Consider the following 24,966-nt stretch of genomic DNA (forward strand, 5'->3'; position numbering starts at 1 on the left):
TCTTATCCTCATTCTTATTTTTCGGTGTCTCACTCTCTTTCTTTTTCTTTCTACGAACAGTTACTGGAGGAGTACAGCAGGTCGGATCTGGCGAAAAAGAACCGAATCGTGTCACTGCTGACGAAGGTGGAATAGTTGGCTTGGCTGGGTGATTGGCGGTTTTTGTTAGCACAAGTGGGTTCTGTCCTCTCGTTCGTATTAGATCAGGACTGTTTGCAGAAAACAAAAAATCATCGCAAAGAGCAAAGCGAAAAACTGCGGAGCAAAAAAAAACAGTCAGAAGCAATAAATAATGAGAATGAAGTGAAATCCATAAAATACGACATAAAAGCGCAGTGATTAAAGTCAGCAATAATCCCGTCCGTCGCTAAGCGTCGGGATTTGCCCTCGGTGGGAAGATTGTATCGATTTCGGTGGTGCATAAAATTTACCGTTTACTAATGAGTTAAGCTCTCGGACGGCGCAATGTGGACATCAGGTCGTATGTTTAATTGTCCGCAGTCTGGAATTGTTTTTTTTCTCTGTTGCTTTTGTTAGAATCCCCCTGGTGGGTATTGCTGGTTACTGTCTTTGGTTTTTATCTTTATTTTTCTCTCTCAATTGTTTGCCGTGGGCACGAGCTGTGAAATTTGTACTTGCTGCTGCATAATGTGTGCGTCGCCATTAGCAGCGATGCGATGCACTTTAGTCGGCTAAAAAGCTGGGAAGATACATACTAATCGTCGACTATGTGGTGCTTTCGAGGACTAGTTGCTGTTTGTTTTACCTCAATGCAACTTGACTTTAGTTTGTTGCTGGTGCTTTTCATTAACGCATATTGTATTGGTGCTCTGACAATTATACCTGTTAATAAACAATTTATAAATTGGTCACAGATAACAGCTTACTCACAGACAAAACGTAACAGTCGTCTAAACTTCATTACAGAGAGTGGCTAAATTATTACATTATCGTAAGGCTTTCCTGAAAAAAATATGTTATTTTTTCCGTCTTAATTTTCATAAAAATCTGTATTTTGCAAATCCTCCATTATTATGCGTGTTTTTGATATATCTTTTTTACGATTTTGTCGATCAAATCTGTTTTATTTGTAAAATTTTTTTTCGAAAAAATCTCAAATTTTAGGTCTGGGTTTCCGGGTCCAAACGTTGCTTCTTTTCTGTTTCTACTCGTCTCTTCTACTCTTCTGTTCACGGAAATTTGTTATGAATTTACCTTTTTGGTAACCATACATGAATATATAACCGCCATATGGAAACCATTGTGCTACCTGTGGTGCCTTATATTGCTCCAAAACTGTCTCGTCCTGGAACATGGAACTTCGCCATTAACGCCGTTGTTCAGTCCCTTAAGAGAAACGAAAACTGCATTGCAAGCCCCACCCATTGGTGATTTAGGCCCATTCAAAAATGCATAAAAACAACTACTCCATATTGAAGTAGATGAGGGTCTCTGTGGCCATAACGGTTGCGCGTTCGCTTATAAAGCAAACGAACCTGGATGTAATTTTAGGACTCTCCATCCAGAGGGTCGACCAGCAGGAAAAACTTTCAAAATCAGGTAATATTAAGGAGTTCAAACATTGACATGGAATATCACTTTCGTCACCAATCAGGGAAAAATTTCAATTCTTTTTGATTACTACGTAATCCGATTAGAGTTTTAGTTATTGCAATAATCGGAGAGTTAATGCCACAAAAAATATTTTTAATTTGCGAGGTTCTCTATCTATATTTACTTCAGTGCATGTTGTTTGCTTTTGCTCTCCTAGAATGCAAACAAAATGAAAGTAGAAGACTTCTATTTTCGTGCTGTTCATTCTGATACTCGATGCATCTGTCACACATAAGCACAATTTTGATTTATTTTCAAATTTTATGGTAGTACTACGTCTAACAGGGGATAATACGAAAATCTAAATACCAAACATGCAGGAAAAAATGAATTATTTCGAAATTTTACAACTCGAGTATTTGTTAATAGATCGCAAAGATGTTTGCATCAATTGATAGAAAATATTTCTAGACATCTATCACAATGAATAACATTTTATTTTTATTGAGATACACAATTGAATAATTGTGGAATGTCAAGCATTATCCAAACGCACTATGTACTACGTTTTTGACGGTCCAATTTGTGCTTCTCAAATGGTTTCGACCAAAAGGAGCAACCAGAGTAACACAGAACACAAATTTCGACATAGCGAAAACAAAAATAAATCCATTGACGCTTTCCATGCCTACCAAACCCTTCATGAAAGAGTTATGAGAAAGTTATTACAATACGATACAATACAAAGGCATATCTGATATTCATATTGAGTGATATTTTTTGGGAATCAAAACAAATCTTGACGACCTAAAAAAAGAACTGAGGAAACATTTCAAAATAAATTGCTGTCGAAACATTCCGGATCCGACCACGCTGCAGTAAAATAAACAGTGCGTACAGATGTGAAATGATTCGAGTTTTAAAATTCACAGTTGTCTAATCTCCATTCTTCAACTTACAGAGAGTGGTTAAATTATTATACCCAAACAAAAGCAATAGTTTATCAAAGATTCAAGCTTAAAATAAAGATGACACTTCGATAATCATATAAAGGTTATCATATTTTTGATTACAATATTTTACATTTTCTTCTTAAAAGACAGCATTTTTTATATCCACCTTAGCAATACGGTATGCTGGCGTGCTGTCAATGCATGTTTTTAAATTGCGTTAAGTAAGAAAGGGGGGGAAATAGGGGATCCAAAATCCGGATTTTGAGCGTTACATTATTTGTGTACCACACCTTTCGTCTACTAAACCTCCCTTATTTGTTATAATTTCACCTCCAGAAATCTCTGATTTTAGAACTAATCCCCCTGTTCAGGAAAAAATGTTATGAATTAAGCAGTCTTCAGAATGCAACGTGGTGATAATGTGTAACAAGTTTTTGTACTCAGTTGAGCTCTCACTCATTGTATAGACATGCGCTCTGGCGAATGAGCATGTTCCGAAACGCAGATCAAAGGTTTTGTTGTCGGCACATTTTTTGCACCGAGTTTTGCGCCGTAATTCTATACCTATTTTACACCGCGCTTGAATCTGGTTTGCTTTCTTTGTTGAGTTATTTTTCTTCACACAAGCGCATACGGTTGGTATGGAGGCGCACTGTTGTTTTCATGGTTCGCTTAGAACGAGCGAAGACAAAGCGGACGATAGAATCTGATGTGCGTGTGTGTATGTGTGTGTGTTTATGTGTGTGTGTTTATGTGTGATATGAGGCGCGCATCACACAAGTGAGAAGCGATGTTTTATATCTGAAATCTGCGCTATCTTGTTTATGAATTTGGTACACTCTGTACCAAGAGAGTACGTGTTTGTTATGCGTATGTTTTCTGAAGACTGAATTTAAGTTTGTGGCAAGGAGCAGAGTCATGCATGGATATTTTGTCTCCATCAGAGAATTATTTCGCTGTCAGTTACTAAACCTTTTTTTACTGATGCTGACGCATGCAACCCCCTTCCCTTCCGGTCCCAGCTGAGCTTATGATAGAGTATATTTTTACAGAATGAGGATGCTTAACACGTTCTACAATGCAGTCGTCATTATACATTCTGTCAAATATATAGGAATGATTTCCCCTACCGGAAATTCGTAATTTCAAATCTTTCCGCTGAATATTTTTCTATTTTTAAAAGTATGAACTACTGTCAGTTGTCTTAATGTCATTTTTGAGCGTGATCTGTCATTAGTTTGTTTACAGCGTCATTGAAAACAACTTTGTTTTGATCGGTGATTGGTAATTATCATACCACTCCGTTCAACCGGCAACAAGGTATTAACGTTAAAAACCTTGCACTCCAAGCGATAAGCTCTCGTTTTCGAAACTTTGAACTTACACCCGGTACATATAAGAAAGACGTAGTCCTACGTCTAAACTTCTTCGAGATCAAGTGACTGAAGATAGCTTGGACGATCAAAATTTGACCCCATGTTCATTCAACGAAAACTTACTGTCGACGAGACATGGGTGTACGAGTATGACATGCAAACACGTCAAAATCGATCGAAAATGAAGGTAATACTGACTGTTTTCTTCGATATTCGTGATATTCTCCATTCGGAATTCCTTGCGGAGGGCCAATCGGCCAAAAAAGAGTATCACATTGGCGTTATGAGGTGTTTGAGAGCACCTTACTCCCCAGCTATGGCTCCGTGTGACATTTTTCGTATTTTCGAAACATAAATTACAGCTTTGCGGGACCTGTTTGGACAGCATTGGAGACACAAAAACGAATTCGCTGCGTGAACTGAAGGCAATTCCTGAAAACAGCTAAAAAGTGTTTCGATGACTAGATTGTTCGGTGGTAATAAAAATTTAGATGATAAATATAGCATTTTCTTTAAAAACACAAATTCCCGGTCAATATTTGACAGAATGTACATTATGCTTGAAAATTATTTGATAGAATATCTTGTGGCCCTGAAGCCATTAAAAAACCAAATTGAAGGCATTCAAACCAAATCTCAGTCTAAAAAAAAGGCTCTTGTCAGCTTGCAGGCTAGAGTGATATTGGAAGAAAAATCCTACCCGTGGTGAAATCTTTCAAATTCTCTCGCTTGAGACAGGGTGCACCTGCAAACAAGCTGCGAATATCATCAGTGAACATTCGTTACGATGCCTGATTTTGTGGAATTATTAATAACTATTGCTACCGCGAACGGATTTAGACGATTTACCATTTTGTCTCAAATTCCGAACACTTAAGTTTTGTTGGCCATTAAATAGTGTCTCATTACTCAAAATGGTACATTTTCGCGAAATTAATGTGGTTTTTGGAAACAATAGAGCCTTTTCTTTCATTTGTCTACCATAAAATTAATATACAAATACATATTCATGGTGAAAAACTAAAAATATGTTTGGTAACATTTGTCTCAAATTCCGAACAGCAAAAATCTAATTTTATAAAAAAAAACAATAACTTTTGTGCTACTAGACCTATTCATATGATCGATATATCAAATTAAACCCAATTAGCTATTCTTCTTTGGAAAAATGCTATACTCCCAAAAATTTGGATTTTGTGCTTCGAAACTTGGTTCAAATTATGAACATTTTATCGCTGGTTTTACAGTCACTTTTTTGTAAATGCTTAGTATTATAAGCTTAGGCAGTATCGATACCTGTAAATGATGTTATAATGAAGCCTATACCACAAAGAATGTCAGGCCTTTAATTATTCAATTATTTATAACATTAAAGTTCAGTAAATTTACATTTAAAAATGAAGTGTTCGGAATTTTAGACAAAACGGTACATACTAAACGAATCGGTTATTCCCTAAGATTTGTTTTTTTAAGCAATGTATTACAATCCTCTGGTGTGAAAACGGTTTAAATTGGTGAAAACTAGATATATTCCCATTTTCCCATACATTCGTTCTGCTCATTTGTGAGCTTCCCTACCCGAGCCGAGTCAATAACGAGCAACGTATCGGCGTAATTTGGACGCGATCCAATTACTTACTCACTGATGTCTCTGGCATTGCAATCCTTACATGAAACTGACGCCATTCCATTAAGGTTCTGAACTACACAATTGTGTGAGGAATCATCAAGCTAAGCTATCATCGTCTCACCATGAAAATAATAGTTCTGGAATTTCGAGTGTGACAGCTAAGCTAATCTAGACCGGCAATATTAACTCTAAGGGCTTCTGTTAAGAGAGCGTAAAGAGTGATAAGTGTGTATGTGGGTGTATGTAAAACAATATCCGATGTTATTAACAAGTGACTTGAACAAAATAACAGCGTAGTTCTACGTCAACAATGTGGACGTGTCTTGGATACAACCTTTGTATCAAAATGAGTTTCCTATGTCAGCTATGTCCCGTTTGTTTCAGATGCAAGTTTATTTCTACAGTTCTGCTTCAGGAATACGATGCAAATGTTCGATGAAATATATTTTATTTGTCACTTTACATGTCTGGTAGTGTTCAAAAGTACATACACAGCATGTTCAATAAATAAGGGGACTTTTAAGATATAGAATAAAACACGTATCGTAATATGTTTGAAAGTTATTTTTTATTCGAAATAGTCTCCATTTAACTCAATACAACGTTTAGAGCGATCAACCAATTTATGCATAGACTCTTTCATGCCATCTGAAGGAATGTTCTTTAACACCTGTGTCACGGCTGCTTGAATAGCTGGAATATCATCGTAAGACGTAAAACTCCTTTAATGGCAGTTTTCAGTTTAGGGAACAGAAAATAGTCGCATGGTGATAGATCAGGAGAATACGGAGGGTGGTCGATAACACCAATCTGTTTTTTCATCAAAAATTCACGAACTTTTTTGGTTTTGTGAGGTGGTGCATTATCATGCAATAAAACAGGTGTTTCCTCTCTGGATATTCAGGTCTAGCACGAACAATTCTTGACCACAAATGATGTAAAACTTGTGAATAGTATTCTCCATTAACAGTTTGACCTTCTGGAACAAATTCCTTGTGTACAATAGAATCGTAGAACGTGATCAACATTATCTTGATTCTGGACTTCTGAAAATGCATTTTTTTTGTTTTGGCTCACTTTTCAACTTCCATTCTGCAGATTGACGCTTAGTTTCAGGGTCATATTTATAGCACCATGTTTCATTACCAGTTATGATCGAATCAAGAAAATCTGGATCGTTTTCAGCTGTTGAAATGTTCAGCAATTCTACATTCTTCAGTCAACATTCTAACAGTGAAGTTTCCGTCAACAGCAATGATTTCGCGGACTTTTTCCACCAATTCAGCATGATTACTTCCTTCTGGACAACCAGGTCTTTCATCGGGCCCTATTCCAGAAAACGAGACGAGCAAACGAGCGCTCGTCTCGTTTGTTTTCATATTCCAGAAGCCGAGCTCGACTAAAAACAGACGAGTAGCTCGTCTGGCTCAACGACCGTTTGGCCGCGCTCGCCGATGAATCAGTCAAATCGTCTAGTTTGTTTGATGTGTTTGTTCACCTTGTTGATTTAAAGCAACGGTATCCTTCTGTTCCGCCTTTATCTACAAAATTTGTTTCACGGCTAAACTAGTATTGCATAAGCATTGCATGTTTTCATCTGCAATTATCAAATTCAATTCAGTAATTGCAGGATTTTACAGAATTCCAAATGGGCCTTTTCCAAACAACACAACCAAATGTAAACATTGAGCTCATATCCAGGGATGCCAGATGACTGTTTAGAATATCTGTCTTCACATCATATTGAACATCAGTGTCTTCACATCATATTGAACGAAAATGAGTAATTCAAAACAACTACTTGCATATAGATTTCAAACTTTTCTTGATAAATCGTTGATTATATGAACAAACATTGCCCCCAATAAATCCATAATAACAAAACGTCTGAGTGATGAAACCATATGCTCGAGGAAAATATCAATGAAACCAAAAGATATATGAAACTTATTCCTTTTTGTTTTTTTAATATTTTGGCACTGAGAAAACAGTATCGATTGATCAATGTTGAAACTATTTGTTGTTTTTCTCCAAATAAAAACATGTCTTCTCATCTGACATCACTGATCATACCAAGAAAAACTGACTGAAGTCTCCCCAGTCTACCAAATAAACCATTTCAATGAAACTCGGGTACTGGAATAGCAAATTTTGCTCGTCTCGACAGTGACTGAAGCCGAGACGAGACGAGACGATTGCTCGTCGCGTTTTCTGGAATAGGGCCCATCATCATTCAAATTTTCACGACCATTTTTAAATCGTTTAAACCACTTAAAGTTTTGAGCGAGCTAAACAATCATCACCATACACTTTTTGCATCAATTCGTACGTCTCACTCAATATTTTTCCAAGTTTGAAACAAAATTAAATATTTGCTCTTTGTTCCATTGTATTTTCACGACACAAGCACAAAACATACTGTCATTAAAAAGCGCGTAACTTTCCAACCAGTCAACCGATTTACACAAAGTTGGCTGCATTTGAAAGGTGAGACCTTTCTAATGTTATCAACGTTCAACAGATGGCGTTACGTGTTCCATAATTTAAATGAAAAGTTCCCTCATTTATTGAACACACTGTGTAGAAATTTTCGATTATCATTTTGAATTTCTAGCTTGAACGATCATTTGATGTACAATTTTATTACTTGTAGTAAATTTCAGTATATTTTTCATATTTTACTGTCACCTTGGTGTATAGTATGAACCGTTAGACTAAAAAATCCATTAGTTTTTAGGTCTTTTATGTAATAAGATGAACCTGCTACTAAGCTGTATATATTGTTTGCGTTTCAATACCGATCGAGTTCTTTCATATTTTCTAGTTCGAACAAGTAATTCTGAGTGTACCTCGGAAATTATGAAGAACAGTCTACCGAATAAAAAGGAATCCCGTTGCGCCTGAAATGTCCATTGATATCACTTCGAACAGTTTTTCTACGAAAGCCTTACGTATGCGTTAGCGTATAACATTAACAAATGCCGATTGTCGCTTGCTTGCAATACATTCTTGTAAATAGCCCTTCAAACAAAGAACGTTACGAAAAAAAAACAGTTGAGTTAATAAACTTATTGAATTGTTCATAACTACCCAAGAAGCTAGGAAATGTTTAGAAGTCATTATTAACTAAGTAGTCAACACTCACACTGTAATCGAACTCATTACTGAACCTGGTATAGTAGCTTTTTGCGCGTTTGGTATGTTTTTAATACCACGGTGACGATTAGTCACATACCGAAAACCTTACTGTGTTACTTAATTTTGCTATGAGTTTTACATTTTCTCACTCAGAGAATGCTATGAGTATGATGTAATCGAATGCATAATTTCCCATAGATTAGCGCAATGTGCGATGAGTAGATCTAATAAAAGCGATTTTCTTAATAAAAAAACAATCAGTTGGCTATGTGTGTTGTCCGAAAGAGTCCATTCCCGACGGTGATCACAGGCACGTGCACCGGACAGTGAAGTAGATCCTGAAGTGTGAAAAATTGAATTTTAATTGCTGTTAAGCTATGGTCATCTCTTTTGGTGTTAATTGCTGTAGACAGTTCGTTCTGTGGAATATAGAAGGGTGTGGTGTAGAATTTAATCGATATCATTTTTTCAGATATTTCTTCCCTTTATTAAACTTATTTTCGAACTATCCATTTTGCAAGATGCGCTATTCACTTTAATCTTAATTGAAACAAATAGGTATCTTAATTCAACTACACGCATCATGATAGAATCTAAAATAAATAGTCACGACTTTCAGGCAAAATTAATGCGAACAATCGACTACGACGCCAACGCCAACTGCTCATTCGCAGCATTCCACTCCGCAAATGGATGCTGACATTAAAATCTGTTGAATTGCCTCCTTCAACATCGACACAGCGGCAGCAGCATCAGCAACAGCCCATATTGCATCGATGGATTCGGCCCACAGGGTCATGCGTGTAATCCGCTCCCGGCAACCGAGGAGAAACGAGATTATAATCTAATCACTCTCATTATCGAATTAAGTGTTGGAAGCGAAAAATGCAACCGTTCCGCCGTTCGGAGATGTGTTTTTATTGCTGTGTAAGCCTGGGGGCGATTTCTTCAAGTACAAGTGCAAATTTCGCACCCTAAGTTCCGCCGGTTCGATGGTCTTTTTGCTGTAGAATCACGGGGGTGCTTTTTTCCAGCTGTGCATGTGCTACATTCCGGCTGGGTTGTTGTGGCAATGATTAGATGAATTCTATTACTGGGATTTATCCCGATACATGGGAAGAGAAAGCAGGAAATCCTTATGAAAATTTGTTTGTGTTATCGCCGTGGGTGCTTCCGATCGGGGGGTGACTATTCATGTGCTCACGATATCGGATATCGCACGGCTTAATGCGATAGGCTGCAAGAGCAATATGTGCATATTTTACATTTAAAGCAGCACACAACATACGAGGGTAGTCCGATAAGTACTTAGCCTACAAAAAAAAATAAAAATTTTGGAAAAGTGGCGTTTTATTTCTCAACATAGCCTCCTTTTAGCTCGATACACTTGACCCAGCGATGCTCCAACTTCTTTAATCCATCTGAAAAAATACGTTTTCTCGAGGTCTGCAAAGTAGGCTTCCGTGGCGGCGACGTCCTTCGCATTCGACTCAAATTTCTGCCCGCCGAGTGGCTTTTCCATGTTTGGAAACAAAAAAATAGTCGCACGGGACCAAATCTGGAGAATACGGTGGATTTGGCAGCAGTTCGTAGTGCCATTCGACCAATTTGGCTATGGCGACGGCGAAATTTCTATTTTTTCCATTTTTCTAAAATCCGCGGATACGCCCGCTTCCATACATGGTCAAAACAAAATGAGAATGTACTCGTAAACGGCTACTGTCAAAATTTCAGCCGAATCGGACTCGTAGTTTACGATAAGTAATCTCTCTTGGGATACTGACACCATCGGGCGATGAGGCTAAGTACTTATCGGACCGCTCTCGTAGATACCAGCTTGAAATTTTATCTCAGTCGTGATGAAAGTCAGTGGTTGATGCATGTTGTTGGCTGGCAGCAAAAGCATAGTTTGTCGTTTGCTTTGTGCACAACGTCGTCGCACAACTTGTTGGCAACGAAGGAAAAGGTTCAGAAAATGAACGACAACGCAAAAGATCACGCTAAATTTGTGCAAAATTAAAAAAAAATCGTGCACAAATTACATAACACGTATGGAGGGGAGGGGCCCAGCAAACATTAAATCGTATGAATGCCAAGCCATTTCTAAGTCGTATATATGGTGGGATCGAATCATAATCATATTTAATTTCAATCAAAGCATACATAGTGTTTATCTAAAATCGTATAAAAAGCGAAAAAGCTGATTTTGTTTATCACGATGGATTAATTCATAAATGGGTATAACAAACATCGGATTTATGATATGCACAATCGTTTAATTGAACAAATCGATATCATATATGCATATCAGCAGACGCAATTCGAGAGTCAGCATATAAATTGAATCAATGTACTGCCCATGTTTGCATAGGAGACGTAATCACCAACACCATTAGTGTTGGGAAAATGCAATTTTGTTGTTTGGTTGACTACAAGCGTAACCATGCAAATTCCCAATGAAATAATCTGTCCAGTTGAAGGATATTATCGCCAAAACGAGGGCCTAGGAGATTTTGCGGATTGAAACATATTTTTTTTCCATTTGGAAAACGCTTACGTCTCTTTATGCGGACAATAAATCGTTTCAATGACCGTTTGTTCGCATAGCTAGACGCAATCACCAGGATGCTCTGGCTGTAGCGTTAGTATTTACATTTCCAATAATACAGGGTATCTTCGATATAACGTACATTTCGCTTTCAAAATTGTACGTTGTATCGAATGTTCCGTTATATCGAAGCATAATAAAGAACTCAGAAACCTAGCTTATATTACTTTATTGTGATGCTGTTCGGGTAATGTTAATGAATAAATTCAACTAGAAGACGAAGCCAGCCTTTCTCATGATGCTTCTCTTCGTAATGCTGGTTGAAGCTTGATTCATTTAGGATCTGGAATCACAACACCATTTGTATTTCGGGATTGGTAGAAGGTACAAAATATGTTCTAGTATCAAAATACAGATAATTTATTGTATTTTCAGAAAAAAAAACAAAAAAATATTCCCCTACACTTTTCAAATGTGTACGTTATATAGAATGACGTTATATCGAAGTTCCTCTGTAGTTAAAACGTCTCCCTCGATACGAAGTTCGGTCGTTTGGTCACTAAGTTGGATAGGGGAGCGGTATATGAAAACAGTACGAAAGGAAGCGTTTACCTGAATCATGGAAGATGTTAAATACAAGTGTTCGAAATTCTGCATTCTCTCAATAAGTTCAGTGGTATTCAGCTGCCTCTAGTACTAGTTCTTTGATTTGAAAACAAAACACAATAGTGTTTCAAGATAGCTGCAGAGTAGTTTTGTCGTATTGACCAACCTGGTAGTAGACTTCAAAGCGGCTTGTTTTATGTTTATGGTTTTGTAAGGTTGCCAAGTTGGTTTACGAATAGTATACAATTATGAAAAACTATGTTCTGAATTAATTGAGAGAACCAATTATAGACAGACAAATGAACAAAAATTCTTCAGAATTGAGATCGTTCTTATGGCTTTCCTGGGTTATCATTTAAAAAAAAAAAAACGAAGTATTTGGATTGTTTGATTGGGGTAACTTTCTTTTTCTTAATACACAATTAAATCAGCGAAATCGGTAACCAGAAATGACGTATCCGATTGCATCTCTTATCTCACGTATCATATTTATGAGTTTTAACTGTTCCCGCATTATATTTGAGATAGTTGTGCGAGATAGTTGCTGTTCGATAATCCGAACAACCTGAGCATTTTCTTGGCCATCACCACCGCTCGTTTTAAACATTTATGTTTAAAATATTATCCTATATAGTAATTATAACCTCACATTTTTTTTGACACTTTTTTTTTTTTTTTCCAAAATATATTTTTTATTAAGGCACATGTGGCGTTAGCCTGACGGGGCCGGGAGTCCAATATTTTGACAATTTTTGTCTTACAACTATGTTAGTAATATGTAACCGATTACTCGCGGTTGGCTCGAGGTTAGTATTACAAGTGTTCTCATAATTGGTATGTTGCAGTCTTCGATGCTCTATACGTGTGCCCGACACGGGCTACTTCCTATTGGGATGCAGCTGACCATTAATCAGCAACGCTCCCTAGTCTGTACCCCATATCTAGCGTGGTGCGTCTTTCTCGACTCGAGGAATCCAGGATAGAATGGTCACTAGCCGGCGCAATCATCAGTTCGTGTAGAGTTGTCATGAGCGGTACAACCTTTGGCTCTTGTTGAATGATCAGTGGACTGCACAACCTTTGGCCCGTGCATCTGTAAAGAGTGTTTGTATGTATTGCCGCGACTAAGTAAAAGTTTATCGATCGGATAGGAGGGATATGAAACGGGGAAACAACGAAGGAAACATCATTAAACGTTGACATCGGCGTTTCTGAGGAACAGGTATAGATGAAGCAGAAGATCAGGATCCCGGCTACCTAAGATATCCCGGACGGGGATATCCGATTGTCTGCCTTTTGCTCTCAGTGCTCTAGAGAGCTGAGAGCGAGCAGCATGGAACCGGATACACGACCAGACAACATGCTCGATGTCGTGGTAGCCATCGCCACAATCACAAAGATTGTTTGCTGCGAGCCCAATGCGATAGAGATGCGCGTTTAGGTATAGTGATTGGACATAAGCCGAGATATCACGCGAATGAAATCACGACCTACATTCAATCCCTTGAACCATGCACTCGTCGAGACCTAAGGGATAATCGTGTGTAACCAACGACCGAACTCATCTTCACTCCACATGCGCTGCCAACTAACGAGTGTGTCCTGACGAGGAATGTGAAAAAATTCATTATAGGCAATTTGCCTTTCAAAAAGTGTGCCTTCTGAAGCGCCCACCTTAGCTAGCGAGTCCGCTTTCTCATTCCCCGGAATCGAGCAATGAGAGGGAACCCATGCTAAGGTAATCTTGAATAATTTTTCGACCAAAACACTCAATAGTTGTCTTATTCTTGTTAGGAAATAAGATGAGCGTTTATCAACTTTCATTGAGCGGATTGCCTCTATTGAGCTGAGACTGTCTGAAAAAATAAAATAATGGTCGATGGGCAGTGTTTCAATGATCCCTAGAGCATAGTATATCGCACCCAGTTCATCGACATACACGGAACAAGGATCTTTGAGTTTGAAAGAGGCACTGGAATTTTCATTGAAGATGCCGAAGCCAGTGGACCCGTTTATGAATGAACCGTCAGTAAAGAACATTTTATCAGATCTAACTTTCCCATATTCTGCCGAAAATATCGGCGGAATAGAATCGGAGCGAAGGTGATCTGGGATTCCATGGATTTTTTGTCGCATGGACAGATCAAAAATGACAGAGGAATTGCAAAAGTATGGGAAGCAAACTTGGTTGGAGATGCCTGGTGAAGGGTGCACGTCGTGGGTAAGGTACTCATGGTATAAAGACATAAAACTTGACTGAGGAGTCAGTTGGAGTAGATTTTCGAAGTTATCAATCACCAATGGATTCATGATCTTGCAACGGATGAGAAATCTGTAGGATAATTCTGTGAACCGAAGAGTAAGCGGGGGTACTCCTGCCAAAACTTCGAGACTCATTGTATGTATCGAATGCAAACACCCCATGGCTATACGCAAGCAACGATATTGTATCCTCTCCAGCTTGAGAATATGAATCCTGGCAGCTGATCGGAAGCAAAAACTGCCATATTCTAACACTGACAATATCGTTGTTTTGTACAACTGAATGAGGTCTCCTGGATGGGCACCCCACCATGTTCCGGTTATTGTTTGGAGAAAATTTATTCTTTGCTGGCATTTCTGTTTCAAATACGCAATGTGTCTCCCCCCCCCAGGTACACTTAGAATCAAAATATACACCCAGGTATTTGAAAAACATAGAGTGTTGGATCGTTTTGCCGGATAGGTGAAGCTGGAATTGGGCGGGTTCGTGCTTCCTAGAAAAAACGATCATTTCAGTTTTCTCCGTAGAGAATTCGATACCCAGCTTGAGGGCCCACGTGAACAGATTGTTCAGGGTATCTTACAACGACTTTTGCAGAACGACGGGATTAGTACCCGTGATGGAAATAACTCCATCGTCTGCAAGTTGTCTCAGCGTGCAGTCTCTAGTTAGACAATCATCCATATCATTGACGTAAAAACTGTACAAGAGGGGGCTTAGGCAGGAGCCTTGCGGTAGGCCCATAAAACTGTAACGAGAAGATTTTGAGTTGCCATGAGAGAAATTCATGTGCTTTTCTGACAGTAAATTGTACAGGAAATTCAGAATTGGTGAAAGTCCACGATTATGAAGCTTCTCTGAGAGAATTTCCATGGAAACTGAATCAAATGCCCCTTTGATATCGAGAAAAACGGAAGTCATTTGTTCTTTGCGAGCAAATGCGATTTGGATTTCAGAAGATAGCAGCGCGAGACAATCATTCGTCCCTTTCCCTCGGCGGAAGCCAAACTGCGTATTTGACAACAAATTGTTCGTTTCGACCCACTTGTCCAAACGAAGTAGAATCATTTTCTCTAACAATTTGCGAATACAGGATAACATTGCAATCGGCCTATACGAGTTGTGATCGCAAGCCGGCTTGTTGGGTTTCCGTATGGCTATCACTCTCACTTGTCTCCAGTCATGCGGGACAATATTCAGCTCCAGAAACTTGTTGAACAAGTTCAGCAAACGCTGTTTTGCCAAGTCGGGAAGATTCTTCAACAAGTTGAATTTAATCTTGTCCGACCCCGGAGCTGAATTGTTACATGAGAGGAGGGCAATTGAGAATTCCACCATCGAAAAATTCTCATAATCGCATTGGAGCGGAATATCGCGTACGACGCTTTGTGCAGGAACAGAATCGGGACAAACCTTCCTTGCAAATTTGAAAATCCAACGGTCAGAGTATTCCTCACTTTCATTGGTATGGTTCCAGCCACGCATTCTCCTAGCCGTATTCCAAAGAGTACTCATAGCGGTCTCCCTTGACAAACCATTGACGAATTTCCGCCAATATCCACGCTTTTTTGCTTTAATCAGACCTTTTAGTTTGGCTTCTAGAGCTTGGTACTTTCGAAACCATTCCACTGATCTAGTTTTCCTGAATTTTTTGAAAGCGGATGATTTTTCAAGGTAGACCTTTGAACACTCCTTGTCCCACCAAAGTGATGGAGGACGACGTCGGAAAGTGGTAGCCGGTACACGTTTCTTTTGAGCTTGAAGTGCGCTATCGTAAATCAAACTTGATATAAAATTATACTCTTCAAGGGGAGGAAGTTCATGCATCGAAATGATTGCTTCAGATATTAATTCTGCAAATTTTCTCCAGTCAATATTCTTCGTGAGGTCATACGCAATATCGACTGACTCACTAGATTTTGATTCATTGGCGATCGATAAAATTATTGGTAGGTGATCACTACCGTGGGGATCTTGGATTACCTTCCATGTGCAATCCAGGGATAATGAAGAAGAGCAGAGAGATATGTCTAGCATGCTTGCCCGTGCAGGAGGGTTGGCTATCCTAGTTGCTTCCCCAGTATTTAAAACTGTCATGTTGAAGTTGTCGCACAGATCATAAATCAACGTGGCACGGTTGTCATCGTAGAGTGACCCCCATAAAAAAATGCCAACGACATGCGACGTTCCCAAGCGGTCACCCATCTAAGTACTGATCGCGCCCGATGTTGCTTAACTTCGGTGATCGGACGAGAACCGGTGTTTTCAACATGGTATGATCGTTGACTGCGTGAGACTATGAATAGTTTTTCGACACTTGTTTTTTTTCTATGCGTGTAATAAATGTTATATTCGTATGACAATAGTCGTATTAGATGCCAATATAAATAGTATATTTATCCAAGTCAATTCGCAAGCATTTGTCATGTATGTATATCGCCTCCTCTTTTGCATGCATATGTGAAATTGTTAAATTAGGCGCATCATATGGCACTCGAAATAAGTGGTATATGATGATGTATATGCGCTGGTTATACGATTTAATGTTTGCTGGGGCATCTAGGTCACGTTAGGTGCCTCTTGTTCGTTATATATTTTGAGTTACGTAAGGGGGAGGAGACCCAAAATCTCTCAAAACATTTTCCCATTTTGAATTTGATATAATTTGTGTACCATCCTCAATTGACAAAATTATGTCAATGCTAGAGACGAACGAACTGAGAAAGTTTAAAGCCTACTCTAAAACGGACTACAAAACCGAGCGATGTGGTGTTATCGTCACCGACGATCTAGAGGTGAATGAACTTTCAAGTTGAAAGCCTCTATAATATAACAGCAATTCCAGGAAAAAAGATCTACTGAAAAAAAAAGTTTGGACAAAAGCTGAGTTTTTTTTCTCATAGAATTTTTAATAAAAAAGTTGAAGCTAACTGGTGATGCAAGCAAGCTGTGAGGAGTCTCAAACCTAAGTGAGAGAATGTAAAAGATTTCGCCACGGGTAGAATGAGGTCAGTAGCGGAAAGATCGTTGTTGCTAGTGATCGACTGCGACTGTGGCATTGTTTTTATCAAACATACTCAAAAATAATTTTAAATGATTTTTAATTTTTAATTATTTAATGAAATCTAAATTGCTGGCTCTAGACGACTAGCAACCAACAGTACCTTTTTTACAAATTTGCCGATGTCCCCTGTACACACTTCTCATTTCTTACGTTTCGAGTCACCCTAACGCTGCGGAAGTCGTCAAAAATAACAACAAAACAAACCCGATCAGCAAACAGGAGACAGTCCGTGTAAAATTTCGCTAGTAAAGTTCAAATATATTAGTCGGAAAATTTAGGAATGTTCGATAATTTCAAGACATTGTTTTGGTTTGGACAAACGTTTCTTACAGTGGAACCTCGATTATCCGCGAGTGGATGATCCGCGGTGCGGTTTATCCGCGAAAGCGAGTCCCATAGTAATTCTATGGAATTTCCCGGAATTTATCATTGAGTGGTTGGCTTTTGCGCTTTTGTTTTGGTCATGACCTTCACATTATTTGACCACTGGTGTACACGACCTTACAGATAAATAGTTTATTAATTCCTGTATTGATAAAACATAGTTATCATGCTGAAAAGTCTTTTTATTTCGTGTTTACATCTCTTTTTTTAGTCATTACTTGCGTTATCCGCGATTTTCGTGATCCGCGGTGAGCCAGTCAGACTATTTCGCGGATAACCGGGGTTCTTCTGTACTTTGGAATTATGGTAGCATGTTTTCATTCATTTCTCTAAAGGTTTTACCCCGACAGAGTGTCAATCTTACCCGCACACCCATTTATTTCACATAAAACATCGTTTTTCGAGTCTGCTAAGTGGTACCAAGCTCATTCAAGATTGCCAAGACGATGACAATGACTTTGAATTGAGAAGCCATTTCAACTACTTAGGTGGATTTACAAATTACAGGCAAACCTTTTTTTGTGCGGGGGATAGGGACCGCATAAAGCGAATCGCATAAAAAAATCGTGCGAAACTTCACCAGTAACTTTAAAAAATCGTGTTCGGTACACATTTTGAAAAAAAAAACTTTTTTTGTACGGTAGATAGGGGCCGCATAAAAAAAGTTTCCCCCAAGAAAATAAGTCAAATCCACTCCATTCACTGTTCAATTTCTTTTTGTTTCCCTGCTTTGCGATGGGACACTTTGCCTTCTCGGTTGCGCGTGGCTGTTTTGTGCTTTTAGTTGCATGTCGAAACGTGTTGCTGTTAGAAATCATGTCATGCGAACACTTAGAACAACTTAGAGCATTTGATGGGAGGAAGGAAAAGATTTCAGAAGTGGATAATTGAGACGCAAATATGCTTTTTTCGCACTGAAATGAAATGAAATAAACCATCGCAAAAAACTAAATGGACGATAACTTCGTCAAATGTGTTTCTTTTTATATACCGCACAAAAAAACTGCACAAGAACAGGAAACCGAACAAAAAATTCGCACAAAAAAAACCGCACAAAAACAGGTTTTACTGTACTTAATTGCAACCTAATTGCAAAGCTTTTTGGTCTGTTCCAATGAAGTGGCAAATGGAGAAGACTATAATTTATCTTGTGTTAATGAGTAATTATTAATTTTTTGTAAAATTCGGTATCCGTCCGGACAGCAAATGCTGACCGGATAGGCTGGATAACGGATAGTTACCGGATATCTCTTTCATCCCTAGTTATGACATCGGAACCAAAGCCCAATTGTTCCAAAGAAGGGCTGAGCAGAAAATCACCGAGCACACCGAAAATATACCAATCCTTTATATCTGTCGAAAACAAACATGTTTTTGCGTAGTGAACAAAATTTTGCAAGAAATAAGAGATCGTACAAATTAAAACATTCCAGTATGACCTTTTATTTTTGACAACGGCCCCAGTCTGTTTCAGTTCAATTGGATGTTCTGCTTCAAGTGAAATGTTTCGTGGCGGGGCATAATGGTCATACATGTTAATTCTGATTTGGGTCATAACTATGACGGACGATGTCGTGCAATCGTTATCCACCGTTATCATGTTGTACTCGGCATCGGTGTCTTCTACAGAGAATGCAGCTGCAGGCCGTTTCTCACGATCAGTTTCCTCGAGCGGAACGTGTGCATACTGGAATTATTGGGTTCTTCGGAAAGTAATTTGTTTTGTTTTCGTTGCTGTTGTTGTTGTGAGATTAAAAGGCGATTATCGTACTATCGTTTTACGGGTTAGCCATTCGAAGTAACTGTAATGTATACGCAGTAATAAAAGAGAAATAACTTTTCACCACTTATTAACGCCTAAGGAAATTGATCCCTAAGAATTTGCACCATCGTAAACAACAGCGTGAAATGGGCAGATGAGTTGGGACCAGTTGAAACAACAACTCTATCAGCAGCAGAAGAAGCACGGAAGAAAAGAAAGTAAATTGCATCGACTTAGATGGATATGTCATGTTCTTTATCCTTTCAATTGCCCAATTATGGATGCGTTAAACAAATGAGGTGAAATTTATACGCACAATGGACATGGTAGCATCAGGTGTGCGAGTTCAAATTGTCCGGTTGATTTTTTTTTATTAATTTTATTAGGCTCATTTAGCAATTCAGCTGTAACAGAGCCGAATTGATGTTTTAGATGTTTTAGTGTGCATTCTTTCCATTATAGGTATTTTTTTTCATTTGACATCAATTTTCAAAAACACGCTTGGATCGTTTAGTAAAGAAAAAACAAAGTAACTTGCTTGTTCAGCTTATTAAACATGCCGAGCACTTGCTTCTTTTGTTTTTCATTTGAAGAAAACAGCGGTGAAAGCAAATCGTTTGCTTGTTATAATGCAACCTTAAGGGCTTTAAGGACCAAAAAACATGGCTTCACCCTGATGTAACTAAAACCGGGTGAACGGGAAATACAGATCAACCGTCATCGTCAACAAATGGTGTTAAGTCAGACCGGACCAAATGACATTTTTATGATTTAGAGGAAAACGAACTTAGAGTTTGGTGTTATATGGGGCTTTCGTTGATCACTAAAAACAATTTCGATACGTTATTCTTGCTGTACGTGTGATTTCCCAATTCTGATAAATGTAGTATATAGCTAACGAAGTGTTTACCCTAATGCGATCTCAAACTGCAAACTTGATTACACTCGATTTTTTTTTTATTTTTCCGATCCAATGATACGTGCATTGATGTAAAAAAGAGCGGAATGGGCCGTAAAATGATACTACAGTATGACAACGTAACGGCGCACATCGCTAAAGCCGTTAAGGACGCAATAAAAACCTTGAACCTTGATTTGCATAATCGTGAAAATTTCCATCATAACATTGAATGCCCAAAAATTATATAGAAAAAAACAAGTTCACTTTAAGTTGATTGTGCCTGGACCTTGATTTATTTTACCAATTAAAAAATCGTTCAAAGAAGGGTTAACCGGGAAACATTATCGCACCCGTCGTATTCTCCAGACCTGGCCCCGACCGGTTATCACCGATTTGCTTTAATGAAACATGTACTTCTAGAGCAGCACTTCATCGAATATAAAGATAAGTCGGCGAATGGGTTTCATAAAAAAACTTGTTTTTGGAAAAATATGTATTAGAAAGAAATTCACTTAAAGATGGCCGAAATGGGAAGAATCACACGGTGATTAGTTCGAATAGAAATATTTTGAGGTTCTCATGAAAAATTATTTGTTTTCTTTATTGGAAAAGTCGGACGGTTTCAGCTTGCACACGCGGTAAATATCATGAGTTTTCCACAGCAATTGGGGATTTTTTGACTCAAGTGTAACTTTTGAAAAGGGCGTATCGATTTGAGTAAGAGAAATCTTTGATAATTTTTATCTCAAAAACTATGAGTCGTACCGAAATAGTGTTTTATTTTTTCATACAAAATAGAAGTCATGCAGAGAATTTAAAAAATGAGCCCAAGATGGTAAAACTATTTTTGACGAAATTTATGGAACATCGAATTTCTAGGAATTTTCGAAACTTCGAATTTTTGTATGTTCACAATCATTTTTAGCCACAAATTATGAATTCTGATGTGATTTAAGACAAAAAAGGTTATTATCAATCTCCTTCTAAATGCAAACATTCTCGAGATATTTGAGAAAATATTTCCATCTTTTTTAAATTTTCTGCATGACTTCTATTTTGTATGAAAAAAACAAAACAAAAATAAAAAAAAATATGTATTTTGGATATTGCAAATTCAATTTTTATTTTGTAAATAAAAAAAAAGAGTACTAACTTTTTTTCTCAGTGTATATTTTTCATATTCAGCCATCAATACTCTATAACTCTTTCTAAGACACTATTTCGGTACCACTCATAGTTTTTGAGATATAAATTTTCAAAGATTTCTCTTACTAAAATCGATACGCCCATTTTCAAAAGCTACGCTTGAGTCAAAAAATTCCCAATTGCTGTGTAAAACTCATATTTCCTCCAACCCAAACGGAATACACACTTTCATTGGAATCAAAAATAAAAGTTTTTAAAATCTGCATTTTTAGGACGATTTCATTTGGAATTGCTGATATAAGTTTTTTGCAATGGTCACGATTTCACAAAGTATGAATTTGATAAATTTTTCTGAACTCGTCGTATGGAAATTTTGAATATTATATTGATGTTTTGAGTAAGGGTTTGCTGTAGTTTTAGATCTTATTGCAAGATGGACTTTTGTCTAAGACGTCAACTTTCTATCTTTTATAGTTTCTGGATTATATGGTATGTTTGTTTGGAGAGACTACTGAAAATATAATGTCCTGTAGAGAGCATTGCTTCCGATGGTTGGATCAATTATTGGTTATTGTATAGTTGGTCGGCGTTAAGTCAGAGGGGACCAAGTCGCAAAATTAAAAATTCCGAGTTATTGATTGCACTAGGTTAATCATTTTGTAAGCTACATTCCACATTAATCAGATTTGGAAAATAACGCGTACAGCAGGAATAACTTATCGAAATTGTTTTGGACGCTCAATGCAAATTCTTTATCGCACCAAACTTCAAGCTCGTTTTTCTCGAAATAATAAAAATGTCACATAGCTCGGTCTGACCATATCTGACCATGACCATTTCAAAATTTTGAAAGAATGTTCTTGAGAAAAATGAATTTCAATTTTCAATACTTTTTTTTCAATAAAATTAAAAAAAAATGTTTTTTTTTATTTTACCTCAAAATGCGTTTTTTTAAAATGAGTCTCATTTTTACCATGTACGTTACTTGAATGATGATCATTGTTTATTGTTACGCTAGTTCTGAGCAGGGTCCAACATTTTCGAAGACAAACACGGACACGGACATCCGTAGAGCAGATAGCAACGAAGCGCCCGAATGACTTGATTTATGTTGACAGATAAACTGCCGGAAGAAACAAAAACACATTTCGAAATTGAATGCGAAGGCCGATGGCCTTGTGATGTCTCTTGGGAACTCCAAGAAAATGACTGTTGTGAGAGGCTGTTTGTACCGCTGCAGATCACACTTGTCCTTTTCGGCATTTGTTCACCGACAGGACTCGTCCTTTTGGCCAACAATTCGAAGGATCAACCTCTAGCATAACATCACCTATTTCGACTGATCTTACCGATGAAAACCATTCTATTCTTCTCGCGATTAGCGGGAGATAATCACGCACCCATCGTCGCTAAAATATGTTAGCCTCGACCTGAGAAGCTCGCCAATTCTGTCGCAGTGTAATTGAATCGTCTGTCAAAAGAGTCGCTGGTTTCAGTAGTCTTTAGCCATCTGAAGTTCCTCTTCAGTAGTGGTCCTTTACCTTGGTGATTTCATCACACCCGATGATCGCCAGAAAACGTAGTACATATGCTGTAACCCGTAATAACCTCTTTTAGGAAGAATATTGTTTTTTGTTGCTGAAAGCCAAAACTCCCACTTCCCCTAGAGTGACACCGGTGACACCTAGAGTCCTAGAGACACCTAGAGTGACACCGGTGACAACTCGTCCAGTGACACCATAATGAGGTTCAACCTATAGAAGAATGCCACATTTCTTGAAGAATAACTTTCAGGTAGATCAGCAGGTTTGACAGCTACAAACTACAAAAAACAAATACAATCAATATTTACGAAAACAAAATCCTAAATTTTGGCAAGTGCAGTATTTTTTCAAAAAAAATCGTCGTCGATTGTCTGGATCGGTCCAGTAATTTAAAAGTTATGAATCATTCAAAAATTCTTTTTTGGAAAAAAGGGAAAAATTTTGATCACCGGTTAACTTTGAAAAATCACATCTCTGATTTTTGGATATGTTATGTAAAAAATCCTCAGCTTTTAAGAAAAAATTAAAAAAAATTGCGCCCTCTAGTACAAAGCCATGAAAACTACAACAAACAAATACAATCAATAATTACGAAAACAAAATCCAAATTTTTGGCACGCATAAATAATAAGCAATTGGCTATAATTCGATAGGGGAAGTGGGGACAAAGTGGTCACCCTAAGGAATATGCTCATTTCCAGCGCCCACATACCGCTTCAATCTCCGTTTCTCGAAGAATATTATAGTTCAACTCATTGTTCTTCAAGATAGCAAACGGCTTTTACTATAAAAATTCGAAATAGTACACTTTTCATCATTAGAAAAAAAGAGTGAAAAATCGAACTTTTTTTTTGCTTCGAGGTAAAGTGGTCACCTAATGGGGGCAAAGTGGTCACCCGCACATATCAAGCTAAATGGGATAGATTTATGCGTTTTTATCGTCCAAATTTGTTCAAATCATATTTGATATAGTAGGTACATGTATGAAATAAGCTTGATCTATTCACCTAAAGTCTCAATTTAGATTTTCTCTTGCATACAAAAACGTAATAATAAACACATAATGTTCCGCATAATGAGGTTTGGTTTAGTTGGAGTGATATATTTATCCAGGCTCAAAGCCACAAAAGAATCTTCATCAAGAGCAGAATGTGATGAGGTATATCAGCTTTAGTAAACAGAACATTGTAAGTTGTTATTCACCTATGACCACTTTGCCCCCAAACATCAAAATAATTTCTATGCCAATTAATCGCTGAGATTAAGCAAAATATCTGTTCCCCTCTTCTAGAGTATGTGAACAGTCGTTCAAACTGATGATTTGTCCAATATATCAGATTGAATAAACTAAATTTCACGAGAAATTCCTTAGATACCATGCGCACAGAACTACGGCTGAATGGTTATCGAGTGAGTAATTTCTGTTTTTGTTTGTATTTGGCATGCGACAGCTCTACTGAAGTACAGTGTGACTAAACAGTCATTAAATTCTTCAAACATAAGGTGACTATCAATACGGCATCTATAGTCAATAGTTATACTACTTTGCCCCCCATGACCAATTTGCCCCCACTACCCCTATGTCGATCGTGTGAATCGTTTCAGTAGTTCAAAAGTTATGAATTCTCGAAAAAAAGTCGTTTTTAGGAAAAAGACGAAAAAATGGATTTTTGGACCACTTTAAAATGGAAATGGGAACCCCAATGAAAAAAACCAAAAAAAAAGGTGTCTAACATGTCGCGATAAAGAAAGAATCTACCACTTTTCACGAAAATCTGAGAACTACTGTATCGGTTTGGCATGGAATGGCTGTGAGAGCCAGTGCTGAAAAAAATCAATTCATTCTTTTGAATTCGAAAGACAAATACCATCAGCCATCAGTTGACAACACTTCTTTTCTAACCAATATCACGGGATCATTGGCTACTTCGATGTACGAGCATGTTTCACTCATACGGACTCTTCTCGCTGTATCCCTTCCATTCGATTGAATAACCACACCGTCATTCAAGCCGCTTGTCATGCTGTTATTTGTGATTTACGTTTGTCCCTATCAATTGAGCTAGTGACCGACACTCAATTGACATCCGACGATGC

At 37.8% G+C, this 24,966-nt stretch overlaps 1 protein-coding gene and 1 non-coding gene across 2 annotated transcripts in view; one reads left to right on the forward strand and one right to left on the reverse strand.

The window, feature by feature from the left end:
• LOC129775811 (S phase cyclin A-associated protein in the endoplasmic reticulum) overlaps positions 1-5,134 on the forward strand; it is a 136,162-nt gene extending 131,028 nt beyond the window's left edge. The window contains exon 14 of the mRNA XM_055780920.1: positions 61-5,134. Coding sequence (XP_055636895.1) covers positions 61-135 — 75 coding nt within the window. The 3' untranslated portion in view covers positions 136-5,134. The remainder of the gene's footprint in view (positions 1-60) is intronic.
• An 11,102-nt stretch (positions 5,135-16,236) lies between these two features.
• On the reverse strand, positions 16,237-16,355 carry LOC129780659 (5S ribosomal RNA). The gene has a single exon (XR_008743992.1). It is a non-coding gene; the product is annotated as a 5S ribosomal RNA (ribosomal RNA).
• Positions 16,356-24,966: the final 8,611 nt, after the last annotated feature.

This window comes from Toxorhynchites rutilus, chromosome 3, assembly GCF_029784135.1.
Source record: "Toxorhynchites rutilus septentrionalis strain SRP chromosome 3, ASM2978413v1, whole genome shotgun sequence".
Classification (NCBI taxonomy): Eukaryota; Metazoa; Arthropoda; class Insecta; order Diptera; family Culicidae; genus Toxorhynchites; species Toxorhynchites rutilus.